General features: G+C 46.2%; 1 protein-coding gene across 1 annotated transcript in view; it reads left to right on the plus strand.

Moving 5' to 3' along the window:
• The window catches only part of plch2a (phospholipase C, eta 2a), a 315,314-nt gene that overhangs the window by 169,067 nt on the left and 132,194 nt on the right, over positions 1-14,053 (plus strand). Inside the window, exon 6 of the mRNA XM_069918573.1 lies at positions 6,970-7,116. Within this exon, the coding sequence (XP_069774674.1) occupies positions 6,970-7,116 (147 nt within the window). The remainder of the gene's footprint in view (positions 1-6,969; positions 7,117-14,053) is intronic.

A 14,053-nucleotide genomic window follows, 5' to 3' on the forward strand; every position in this document is an offset into this window, starting at 1 on the left:
TGACTATTCAAATCCCAATACTTGTATATTGGATCGCTTTAAACATTTTCCGATAATTTAGCTTTGACTGATGTCTGGCTTACTGGCCTATAATTTCCAGGGTTACTTTTGGAGCCTTTTTCAAACAATGAACTTGCCACCACCCACACCCCCATCCCCCACCCCCACTCCCCCAATCCTCCGACACCTCACCCATGGCTAAGGACATTTTATGTACACCAGGATTGGGGGGCCAGGTGGCGGGTGAAATGGGGGAAGGACCAGAATATTCAATTTCGAAGAGTAGCTATGAAGTATTGAACTGCACATTTAACAAACATTTCTACGACTGATTCCACCTGCATTGAATTCGTCCATTGTTATTGAATGAAGATCTACCGGTACCAATGCCTGAAGAGGGCGCACAAAATCAGTGAACCGGTGCGGACTTGAAAGGTCAACATGGCCTGTTTCCGCTCCGTAAATGGTTATATGGTTATATGGAACGAGTTAATTATGCAATTTGGTGACTAAATACACTGTGCAGCCTTCCCTCAAATGCGACATTGAAGGCAGCTGATTTTCAGACTCAGATCCTAATTTTAATGAGAACATGATGTTAATTATTAACATACCTGAAAAGTGAGTTGCTAGAATTTAATTTGAAAGCAATTTGTACCAACAGAATGCAGTCTTCAATTATTTACTTGCTGTTGGCTGAGCCAAGCAATATGAAGCATTGACAAGTACGGGTATAAACTCCACAAACTGTGTGCCCACATGTGTGGCTGTACAACAACTGTGTCTGCTTGGTTTGATGAGAAGATCTAGCAGCTAACTAACTGTAAACAAAAGCAGCCTTGGATTGGAAATTCCACTAAAGTCCACAAACTTTCAAGGGACACAAAGCAACTCGTGGTTCAGCATAACACCTGTGATTTAAGGGGCAGATGGTGAATGGGAAGAGCACGGGAGGTTTGTTAGCCGTGACGTGGATAGATTCTTCAGCACTCCTAGCTGCAGCGTGACCTTTCAATGCCTATCCCCATTGAGAGTCAAGAACGCAGGAGAGCTCATTAAGGATTTAATCGCGGGCAGAGTGCTTGCTGGAAGGAGCGTTTCTAAGGTTTTCTGGACCATGACCCTGTACTAGACCTCTGTGTATTCTTGACTCGACTTAGTTACAAAATATCAGGTCCAACCTTCCCCCTGGCTGTGACTGACAAGAGATTGGGGAGACCACGTGCCTCCTAATGAACAACAAGGCATCAGAGCGAACTCTCTCCTTTCCGGCACATGAATTTCCACCTCAAATTCAAGACCTCAACTCTCGTGTCTGGGAAAAGGAGGGCACACCAGAGGGTCTCAGAGAGACTTCAGGAACAAAACATTTTTGAGAAAGGCGACAAATCTGATTTCATAAACTGCCACGGGGTCTCCATGTTCTCTCCTCAGAATACATCTTCCTCAGCTGTCTCAGTGCTAAAGAGTTGCTTCCCAAATCTGGTTATGGGGTGGATGTGACTTAGGTTCAACAATTTCCCATTGATCTTCACTGTGTATTAATTTCAGGGTAAAGAAATTGAGCAGCATCATTCACTACAGAATTTAACTCCATTGATCAAGAGGATTACGGAACATCCCTTTCAAATTTATCTGTCAACTAGGTCATTCGTATCTTACTTCTGCTTCCTGCAAGCAATGATCTTAGCCAACGGGTGGGTCCATGACAAACCCAATTTCTGTGCAGACTAGTGACAGGCAAGGTTGCTTCATTGAAGCAATAGTTTACTCAGTCTTTCTCACCACAGGACTACACTTTAGCTTCAAAATCCTCCTGCTGGAGTTGAGGTGACTTACAGAACAAAGGTTCAACCTCTGTCACATCCACTCCATCACCAGAATCAGTCATCCTGTGAGTACAATGGCGATGCTTGCATAACACTAGACAACAAAGATTTTGCTTCCTGTACACTTTTGGGTGCATTTTAGGGATTTTGGCTGCCAATCACAAAAAATGCCTTAAAACTTTACATACAGATTTTTAGAATGTAACTTATTTTTGTGATTTCTTGTCATATTTTAAGTCTCCGTCAAGCTTAGAAAACCATGAAGTGCAACATATCGTTGAAAATTCACTTTCTGCATTCTTCCCGGCTGATCTTGGTGCAGTCAGTGACGAACATGGTGAAAGGTTTCACCCGGACATTGTGACCATAGAAAAGCGGTATCTGGGCAACTGGAATCCATCAATGCTGGCCGACTGTTGTTGGACACTGATAAGAGAGGCATCAGATGTAGAGGACAAATGAAAATCAGCAGCAAAATATTTTTAGGTCGGTTGAACTGACGCAATGTGTCAGCATCATTATGTGATTAAACATGTGAAATTCAATAAAAATTTATGTAATGTTTCTTCAACTTCCTACATGATACAGCAAATCTGAAATTATGTTCAGCTTGAAGTTGTCTATTAGAATTCCCAATTTCTTCTCAGGAAGCAAAACCTTTTGAAAAAATTTGTTGTCCAGTGTAATCAAAGACCAAACTCCAAATCACTGTTCACCAAAGCATCCAAAAGAATGAGCCTTACACTTAACATCTGCCAACCTACTCCCATCACACAATAATAAAGGTTTGTGGTAAGATTCTGGAAAACGTGGTCAGCTTTCCGTAAAATGAGGTGGGTGCCTCTCAATAAATGCAGACATGTCATGTCGATGAAATTAACCATCATCTTTAAATTGGCAGTTCAAGGAAAAGACGGTTTGACGATCAAGATTTCATATTCCCTGTGTCAACTTACGACTGATGATCTGGCCATGTTGCCCGTATGCCTGAGACAGACACTCTATTCCAAATTCTCCTGGTGAAAGGAAACCATCACCTCCTGCAGGGAACCAGAGTGGAACCCTGGAAGGTGTATGGGAGCATAGCTGGTGCATAACAGTTAGCATGAAGATGCTGTGCCAAAAGGCTTGCTTCCTTGCTGTCGGACTCGATGCCTCTTACCTTGAGTCCGTTCATCAGGAACTCACCAAATCACCCATGAACAAAAGGAGCAGAGCATCTCTCAACACACCCACTAATCCTCCTGCCTCCATCTATGGAAGTCTGCGGTAATCCTATATCAGCTTCATCTTTCACCTCAGATCCCACAAAATCAGAATGGAAGGAAATCAACCTCAGCCCTGAGGAACTGCACAGCAGTTTTATGAGTCTGAAAGGATGTGTGTGTGTGTGTGTGTGTGTGTGTGTGTGTGTGTGTGTGTGTGTGTGCGTCTGCGCGCGCGCGCTGTGCATGTGTGTGTGAGAAATTGTGTGCACATGTGTGCATGTGTGTGAAAATGTAGGTGGGGGCATGTATATGAATATTCTCTTGTGTATGCAAGGAATATGTTCATGTCCATGTGTCTATGTATCAGTGTCTACATTATTTCATGGGCTGACTGAAATCTATCTTCCAATTTTTGTTGCAGGAATCAAAGGGGAAAGTGTTTGGGCAGAATTGTATGTGGGGCAGGGACAAGTCTGGGTTCTTTCTCTCCATTACTTCTCATTACAGTCTGTGCTCTGCTTCCTTCCCCGGAACCCTTCCCTCAATTTTCACAGTTTTCCTGATTATTTCATCTCTCTCTCTCTCTCTCTCTCTCTCTCTCTCTCTCTCTCTCTACCCCCACCCCACCGCGCCCCTCTCTTCATGAACTGATAGGGACTGCAACATCCTTTCTTTCTCTTAAATTGGTATCCACAGGAGTTATGTAAAACAGAGTAAGAGTGAATGAAATGAAAGCATCTTTTCCTGTGAAGAATGATGTAAAATCAGTACTTGCACAACTGCAGGCCAGGAGCCGTGTGCGCAGTTGGAGCTGTGATGTTAGCTCCAACTCTGGTCCCTGACAAGGTCCCTGGCAAAACCAGCAACCTGACATGTGTTAGCGAAACAGGCCCAATTAGTGCATTAGTATCCGTCCCCTACACATAAACACTTAAAGCAATGTCACCAGAAATGTGTCCCTCTTTGGAATCCAAATATAGAATATTACCTCTTATTTTACAAAAAAAAAATCTGTATAAAACACCCATTGCATACATATATATACATCTACACATACACACACACCCCTACACACACAGTTATATGAAATATACACAAACAAGCACACATACACACACATCGTTGTATATTTGCATTGACACACTCAAACATGAGCAGGCATACACACACACACACACGGGTGGTAGGCTCCCTTCTCAGACTTTGTGACAAGGATAACTCCTTGTGTGCTTTAGGCAAGGGACATTCAAGGATCTTGATGCAGCAGATATGTGGGATACTTAACGTTTGATGGTGCTTCAGGAAGCTATTTGCTTGATGAGTCTCTTCTAGACTGTTCCCACTAAGAACAAGCAGAAGTCTTTTCTTGTCCCATTGGAAGCAACCGACAGAAATTGACTGCACTGAGATCAAATAGACTTTTGTTTTGTTAAAAAGTTCAAAGTAAAGTTGCCGACCCCTTCTGGCTGAGGTGATCCAGTCCACAAGGAATGGTGAACAGATGCAGTCCTTCCATCAACCTGGCCACTTTAACACCCTGTACACTTCACTCAGCAAATCTTCCCGATCCCATGCTGAGTACAATAAAGCAAGCATCAACCATTAAAGAAATGATCAATGAGCTTGTAAATGGGCAAGGTGATAAGGACAAGCCTTCCGGTCAAGGCCGTCCTTCAATCTGTTCATCAACCTCGGGAATGTTCATGTCTGGGGAATCAGCTTGATGTTTTTTCAGATTACATTGTCAGTCTCCCACACCCCACCCCCCTGTACCCCCAGTCCCCACCCCCCTGTACCCCCAGTCCCCACCTGTCCACCAGTCACAGAATACTTAGAAGCTTTTAATATGATTTGCTTTTAGCCATTCAGCCAATAGGAGTGGTACCCTGATCCCCACCGAGTCTGCGGGTAGCTTTTCCAACGGAACGGATTCCCTCCATCCTCCACACCCCTATCCCTGCTTACTCCAGAAGTAATCAAGCAGAAAATAACATTTCACAGAATTGTATAGCACACGAGCAAGCCATTCGCCCAGTTAAGTAAGTGCATGATGAACTTGTTAGAAACTATCAATTTACTTATGGGCCTGATGATCAAGTTTATCATCATCTGATTGTACAAGTACAACCTGATGAAACAGCGTTCTCCGGTCCTCAGTGCAAAACACGCGGACACACAACCAGACATAACCCACGCACAGACAGACAATGCATACTGTTTGTAGAACAAGTATACTTATATTAAAATAAATCAATACTGTTTAATAATAGTCGAGTCTCGGATGGTTAGTGTGAGGAGTTCCTGTGGTCATTCAGCATTCTCACTGCCTGTTGAAGAAACTGATTCCCAGCCTGTTGCTGTTGGCTTTGATACTCCTGTATCTCATTCCCAATAGGAGTAGTTGAACGATGCTGTGTGCCGGGTGGAAGGGCTCCTCAATAATTTTGTGCACCCTCTTCCAACAATGATCCAATAGATCACATCGATGGAGGGGAGGGAGACCCCAGATATCATCTCTGCCACTCTTATGGTCTTGTGGGTTGACTTCCAATTCATTTCACTGTGATGCAGTTGGCCAGGATGCTCTCAATAGAGCTCTTGTAGAAGGTTGATATGATGGGGGCTGGTACCCTTGTCTGCTTCAGTCTACTCAGGAGGTGCAGTCGCTGTCGCACCTTCCTGACTGAGAAGATGAGTGCCCATGATAGGTCTCTTGTAAAATGGACTCTGAGGAACTTGGTGCTCTCTGCTCTCTCCACTACCGAGCTATTAATATGTAGTCTAGGGTGATCGTTCCTGATCCGTCTGAAGTCCACAATCATCTCCTTTGTCTTGTCCATGTTGAGAATCAGGTTGTTATTCTTGCACCATATCACGAGATTTTCCACCTCTTCTCTGTAGTGCAACTCATCGTTGTTGCTGATGAGACCGACGACTGTGGTGTCATCTGTAATGGCTGACTCGGTGCAGTCGTGGTCGGTGGTGTGAACAGGAGTGGGCTGAGTATACAGTCCTGAAGATACTCAACGTTCTGCTACTGACCTGGACAGACTGTGGACTTTCCATTAGGAAGTCCAGAATCCAATTAAGTCCTGGTGAGGACAGATCCTCCACCAGCCTCTGGGAATGATCACGTTCTCCATATTCAACCTGTGTTCAATCTCTTTACACAAACTCACTTCAACCTCTAAACCTCAGCCTCCTCAGTCATATCCGGGAACCATATCCTCTCTGGTATCAGCCTCTGCTTTGTTCCTTTGCTATAAGCTCAATTTATTATTTGAATTCTGGAACTGTGCAAAGTGTGGCCTGACCATCGTTAACATGTTTTCTCGCTTTCAATTCCATCTCTCTGGAAGTGGACTTCTCTGTGTGATTTAAAATTTTAAAGCATTGTTGACCGCTGTTAATTTTTGAATTAACTAGCCAGTGTGAAATGAGGGTGGGATTGGATTTTAATTTTCCACGATCTTGTCTCTCTCTGAGCAAGATTGGAGAGAATGACCCTTATTGTAGAATTAACTTCCGAAACCTGCCATTGAATTTCACCTTTTCATAGTTAGCAAACTTACAAAAACCCAGGAAGTCCAAGGGTTGTGATTTTAAACAAGATGTAATCTCTATGACAGTGAATAGTGGAACCTAGATCTAATGATACTTTTAATTGGCTGCACTGCTGTTGGCCAGAGGATAAATGACAAATGATCTGTTTTTTTTTAACGAAGTGAGTTATGATCTGTAGAAGAACTAGATTCAACAACAACTTTCAAAAGGGAATTGGATCAATTCTTTTAATTTTTTTCGGGATATGACTGTGGGTTGAGTGTCGGGCTGAATAGACTACTTCCAAGGTGCCGGTTCTGTGTGTTATTTGGTCAGCGCTTGTTTCAGATTGGATTGATGGCTCTGTCTTCATCACCTTCTCTCTGCAGTGGAACGATGTATGAGCTTGATGCAGGCTGGGACCCAGTTGGTGAAGCTGAGAGGGAGCTCCAAAGGTCTGGTGCGTTTCTACTACCTGGATGAGCATAAAACCTGTGTCCGGTGGCGGCCCTCCAGGAAAAATGAGAAGGCCAAAAGTAAGTGAAAAAACCCACAGTCACACACACACACACACACACACACACACACACACACACACACACACACACACACACACACACACACACACACACACAGACAGAAATACACACACACTCACACAGACACATACACACACCCACACCCACATCAACTACATGCATGTATCTCACTTCTTTAGTGTCCTTGTGCCATCTGAAAGCCCATTTGCTATCAATTCCTGTTGAAACACTGTCACTTCAATCACAGCAGCCACTTGTTCATGATCCATTGAGAAACATTATGTAAGATGAGTGACTCACAACAAAGAATGGCTCCTGATGGAATACCAGTGCTATAACACAGATTGAGGTGGTGCAGGAAAAGTTCCCAGGAACCTACCTGAGGTATACGGAAGTGGAGATGCTGGGGGTTGGGCGATTGGGGAAGATGCTTTGGCTGTGGGTGGAGAAACATTTGTCAGATGTGCTTCCCTGGGAGTAAGGCTTTTTCAGGATTTGGCTGGTCACAGGATTAATTATTCATGCCCAGAAATTACATGGGCACAATTGATTCACCATCAGGTGCCTTTTTATAATTCATGATATCAGTGGCTCTGCAATGCAAAAACCCTTTGGTTCAAAGTGAATAAAATCTGCTTCTATGAAGAAATGTAAGCTGAGATTAAGCTTCCACGTTGGCTATTGTGCTGTGTGGCGTCACAGCAAGTCACAGACACCTTACTGCCTACCACCTGACCATCTCAAGTCAGGACTGCCCCTGGCATGGAGGCATATATCAACCTGTCCTGGGTGGCTGGAGAATAAGGGGGCTCTTCACCAAACTATGCCTACGGGCCAACTGCAGTCCATGGCCCATTTTAAAGTGGCCCATTTTAAAGAGGCCCTTTAGAACATAATCTCCAACAATAAATTGCCCTTTATGTAAATTGCAGTTCTTAGTTTCAACACTAGATGCTATTGCCATTTTGAACAATTACTAAAGAATTTTGTTATATTAATTTAAATTAAATTTAAATTAAATTTAAGGCCCCGGTCCGGGCAGGGAGTGGGAGGCGGTGGCCCCAGTCCAGGCACAGGGTGAACTGCGGCGGCCTCGGCCCCGGTCCGGGCAGTATGGACCGACCTAGGAGGGGAGGCAGACCCCTCCAGCCCGGGTAAGAAACCTGCATAGGAGAAGGCCACTCCGATATAAAACCTACGACCCAAGGACCTCGCTGCCACGTCCCAGCTTGCTTGGCCACGGCACACGAACCATGGGTGTAAAGGGTGGGGCCAGTACTGCGCGCACTGCACTCCACCTAAAAGCTCCTTTGCGCAGGCCCGAGGACAGGTCCACGTCCTCCCCCTCAACGTCCTCCCCCTCCACGTCCTCCCCCTCAAAAGATGCTCACAAACTCAAGCTAGCATGCTGGAACATCAGAACCATGCTAGACAAGACTGACAGCCACCGACCTGAACGTCGGTCTGCCCTCATTGCACATGAACTCCTCAGACTTGACATCGACATAGCCGCTCTCAGTGAAGTCCGCCTGGCAGATGTAGGCAGCCTCCAAGAACGCGGCGCGGGCTACACACTCTACTGGTCTGGCAAGCCTTCGGATGAACGACGCCTATCTGGTGTAGGCTTCATGGTCAAGAGCTTCATTGCCTCCAAACTCGAAAACCTTCCGACAGGCCTCTCGGACCGAATCATGTCCATGCGACTCCCACTTCAAAACAAGCGTCACATCACCCTCATCAGTGTCTATGCTCCAACCCTCCAGGCGGAACCAGCAGAAAAGAACAAGTTCTACACCGACCTGCGCAACCTCATCCAACGTACCCCTACAGCCGACAAGGTTGTCATCCTGGGCGACTTCAACGCTCGTGTCGGCAAAGACTCAGAAACCTGGCCAGGAATCCTGGGCAAGCATGGCGTCGGCAAGTGCAACGACAATGGGCGCCTCCTGTTGGAGCTCTGCGCAGAACAGCGGCTTGTCATTACAAACACCCTTTTTCAGCAGAGGGACAGCCTTAAGACCACCTGGATGCATCCCCGATCCAAACACTGGCACCTCCTGGACTACATCCTGGTGCGAGAAAGTGACAAACAAGATGTGCTCCACACCAGGGTCATGCCTAGCGCGGAATGCCACACTGACCACCGGCTGGTTCGCTGCAAGCTCAACCTTCACTTCAAGCCAAAGCCCAGGAACAATAAAGCCCCCAGAAAGAGGTTCAATGTTGGAAAACTGCAGTCAGACGAAGCGAGAGGAAACTTCCAGGCAAACCTCAAAGCAAAGCTCGACGTTGCAACCCGCCTCACGGACCCGTCCCCTGAAACCCTCTGGGATCAGTTGAAGACTACCATACTGCAATCCACTGAAGAGGTACTGGGCTTCTCCTCCAGGAAAAACAAGGACTGGTTTGACGAAAACAGCCAGGAAATCCAGGAGCTGCTGGCAAAGAAGCGAGCTGCCCACCAGGCTCACCTTACAAAGCCGTCCTGTCCAGAGAAGAAACAAGCCTTCCGTCGCGCATGCAGCCATCTTCAGCGCAAACTCCGGGAGATCCAAAATGAGTGGTGGACTAGCCTCGCCAAACGAACACAGCTCAGCGCGGACATTGGCGACTTCAGGGGTTTCTACGAGGCTCTAAAGGCTGTGTACGGCCCCTCACCCCAAGTCCAAAGCCCGCTGCGCAGCTCAGACGGCAAAGTCCTCCTCAGCGACAAGATCTCCATCCTCAACCGATGGTCAGAACACTTCCAATCTCTTTTCAGTACCAACCGCTCAGTCCAAGATTCCGCCCTGCTCCAGCTCCCTCAACAGCCCCTAAGGCTAGAGCTGGATGAGGTTCCCACCCTGGATGAGACATATAAGGCAATCGAACAACTGAAAAGTGGCAAAGCAGCAGGTATGGATGGAATCCCCCCAGAAGTCTGGAAGGCTGGCGGCAAAACTCTGCATGCCAAACTGCATGAGTTTTTCAAGCTTTGTTGGGACCAAGGTAAACTGCCTCAGGATCTTCGTGATGCCACCATCATCACCCTGTACAAAAACAAAGGCGAGAAATCAGACTGCTCAAACTACAGGGGAATCACGTTGCTCTCCATTGCAGGCAAAATCTTCGCTAGGATTCTACTAAATAGAATAATACCTAGTGTCGCCGAGAATATTCTCCCAGAATCACAGTGCGGCTTTCGCGCAAACAGAGGAACCACTGACATGGTCTTTGCCCTCAGACAGCTCCAAGAAAAGTGCAGAGAACAAAACAAAGGACTCTACATCACCTTTGTTGACCTCACCAAAGCCTTCGACAACGTGAGCAGGAAAGGGCTTTGGCAAATACTAGAGCGCATCAGATGTCCCCCAAAGTTCCTCAACATGATTATCCAACTGCACGAAAACCAACAAGGTCGGGTCAGATACAGCAATGAGCTCTCTGAACCCTTCTCCATTAACAATGGCGTGAAGCAAGGCTGTGTTCTCGCACCAACCCTCTTTTCAATCTTCTTCAGCATGATGCTGAACCAAGCCATGAAAGACCCCAACAATGAAGACGCTGTTTACATCCGGTACCGCACGGATGGCAGTCTCTTCAATCTGAGGCGCCTGCAAGCTCACACCAAGACACAAGAGAAACTTGTCCGTGAACTACTCTTTGCAGATGATGCCGCTTTAGTTGCCCATTCAGAGCCAGCTCTTCAGCGCTTGACGTCCTGCTTTGCGGAAACTGCCAAAATGTTTGGCCTGGAAGTCAGCCTGAAGAAAACTGAGGTCCTCCATCAGCCAGCTCCCCACTATGACTACCAGCCCCCCCACATCTCCATCGGGCACACAAAACTCAAAACGGTCAACCAGTTTACCTATCTCGGCTGCACCATTTCATCAGATGCAAGGATCGACAATGAGATAGACAACAGACTCGCCAAGGCAAATAGCGCCTTTGGAAGACTACACAAAAGAGTCTGGAAAAACAACCAACTGAAAAACCTCACAAAGATAAGCGTATACAGAGCCGTTGTCATACCCACACTCCTGTTCGGCTCCGAATCATGGGTCCTCTACCGGCACCACCTACGGCTCCTAGAACGCTTCCACCAGCGTTGTCTCCGCTCCATCCTCAACATCCATTGGAGCGCTCACACCCCTAACGTCGAGGTACTCGAGATGGCAGAGGTCGACAGCATCGAGTCCACGCTGCTGAAGATCCAGCTGCGCTGGACGGGTCACGTCTCCAGAATGGAGGACCATCGCCTTCCCAAGATCGTATTATATGGCGAGCTCTCCACTGGCCACCGTGACAGAGGTGCACCAAAGAAAAGGTACAAGGACTGCCTAAAGAAATCTCTTGGTGCCTGCCACATTGACCTCCGCCAGTGGGCTGATAACGCCTCAAACCGTGCATCTTGGCGCCTCACAGTTTGGCGGGCAGCAGCCTCCTTTGAAGAAGACCGCAGAGCCCACCTCACTGACAAAAGGCAAAGGAGGAAAAACCCAACACCCAACCCCAACCAACCAATTTTCCCTTGCAACCGCTGCAATCGTGTCTGCCTGTCCCGCATCGGACTGGTCAGCCACAAACGAGCCTGCAGCTGACGTGGACTTTTTACCCCCTCCATAAATCTTCGTCCGCGAAGCCAAGCCAAAGAAGGAGAAGAAATTTAAGAGCAGCAGATACACATCAATAAACTACTGTAATGTCAACAGTTAAACTGTCCAGCAGTGTCACATAGTTATTTTGATAGAAAATTAATTTTCAGTGGCACGGGGCGGTTTCTGGTCAAAAAATACTGTTTTACTTGCAGTGTAACTGGTTGAGAACTGTAAGGCTTAACCCTTTAGACTCTGGCCATTTTTAACCTCTCATAATGTGACTGGGTCCGTGGGTAAACTACATTGTGAACACCTGAAAATGGGGACACGGAGTATATGTGCTTATTGGCAGTCAGCAAAAACATGACGGGAGTATTCGTGCTTGTTGGCAGTTCCTAAAAACTGGGACACAGGGTCCAAAAGGTTAATATTGTTTGGCCCGTGCTCCTTATTTTTTTCTTTATGTGGCCCACAACCAAAAATGTTTGGCCACCCCTCACCTAGAATCATTGTATCTGCTGGGGAATGGGGAACTCCTGCAGTGTGACCCAGTGGAAGTACCATGATGCTCTAGGTTTTGGGGGTGATGCTCTTGGTAGTGGGGGGGGGGGGCTTAGTTTAGGTCATTTGTCCACCTGGGGAGTTAAAGCAGGGCATCCTGGAGCTTGGAAAGAGGACATTTGCAGAAAAGGCAGTGTGATAAACTCGTGAGTCCTCCTCTGCTCTTAGTTTAACTTGTGCTCTATCGCCTATGAGAGAAAACAGGACCTCATTTAATGAAAAAAATGGAGTTGCTGGAAATCGGAAATAAAGGCAGAAAACATGGAGAGAAAACCCGAGAGAATGTTTCATGGTTTTTGATTCCCTCTCCAGAGTTGCTTCCTGACCTGCTGACTGTTTTCAGTCTTTTTCATTTCAGACTATATCTCCGCAGAAAGACTCTGCTCTGATAGGGTGGTCCACCCTGAAGATCCAGCCTCAATTATGTCCATGTGTCTCAGGAAAGGGATTCAAACTCGAGGCAAGAGGGTTGCCCAGAGTCATCAGAAGCAGGGAAACAGACAGGAAGGGAGGGAAGGGAAAGATACGTCTAGAAGCAGAAATGGAGGGTTGTTCTTGCAGAAAGGAGTTGGATGACTACAGTGATTGTTTACTTTCTTTGTTCTAAAGTGCCCACCAGAAACTGCTGTCACTTCACTCATTGTTAGTCAGAAACTGTGACTAGTCCTAAGTAATAATTGTGCTGAACTGTAGTCTGTGGTTTAGCAAAACAAAAGCCTGCCGAGCACATCTGGGAGGTACTCCAAATACGATGTTTAATAAGATGCAGAGGAAATTGAAAATCAAAATGTTGCTGGCCCAGGAACTAGAACAGTCAGTGAGTGGGTGAATTGGATCCAGGACAAGATAAGGATGGGATTTTTATGATGTGCCTGCAGAGGAGAGGAGGACACAATCAGAACATTGGACAGAGTTCAACAAATGTGCCTTGTCGGACAGGTCTACCCTACATCCAGATGGATCAAGAGTAGTGAAGAATAGAGATCAGGGCTTGGAAGCCTTTGAAAAATCCAGTTCATCTTTAAAGTGCAGAAAGAGTTTGAAAAAGAAGACACAGAAGATATAATTCTACTGGAAGGGGACACGGTTATTATAGTGTTTAGTGCAGCGCTGTTACAACGCCAGTGATCTGGACTGGGGTTCAAATTCTGTGCTGTCAGTAGGTAGTTTGCACGAGAAAATCACAAAAATCTGTAGAAGTAAAAAACACAGAATGCTGGAGAAGCTCAGCAGGTCAACGTTCTCCCCGCTCCTGCGAGGGTTTCCCCCCTCACTTCAAAATATACCAGGTATCAGGGAGGTAATTTGGATGTAGTCGGGCAGCACAGGATCGTGGGGTTGTATGTCTAAAATTTTTTTAGAAATTAAAATTAACAAATTAAAATAATAGTCACCAAAACGGCAAGTCCATGTGAGGGAAAGGTACACAGACTTCCTACAGATAATAAAAATAATTCCAAGGGCCCTAATACCCCAAATAAACATGCTTGAAATGTTCTCAAAGCATTAATAACCGTTAAAATATTTCGCTGCTCAGAAGGAAAGAATATTAGCTAGCAAACTACTTTCATTGAAACTTGGGCAGCACAATTAGCATAATGGTTAGCACAATGCTGTTACAGCACCAGTGACCCGGGTTCAAACCCGGTGCTATCTGTAAGCAGTTTGTACCTATCTGTAAGCAGTTTGTACCTGCGTGGGTTTCCTCCAGGTGCTCTGGTTTCCTTCCACCCTTCAAAACATCCGGGGATCGTAGGTTAATTGGGTGGCACGGGCTCGTTGACCAGAAGGGCCTG

The sequence above is a fragment of the Narcine bancroftii genome, chromosome 2, assembly GCF_036971445.1.
Source record: "Narcine bancroftii isolate sNarBan1 chromosome 2, sNarBan1.hap1, whole genome shotgun sequence".
NCBI lineage: Eukaryota > Metazoa > Chordata > Chondrichthyes > Torpediniformes > Narcinidae > Narcine > Narcine bancroftii.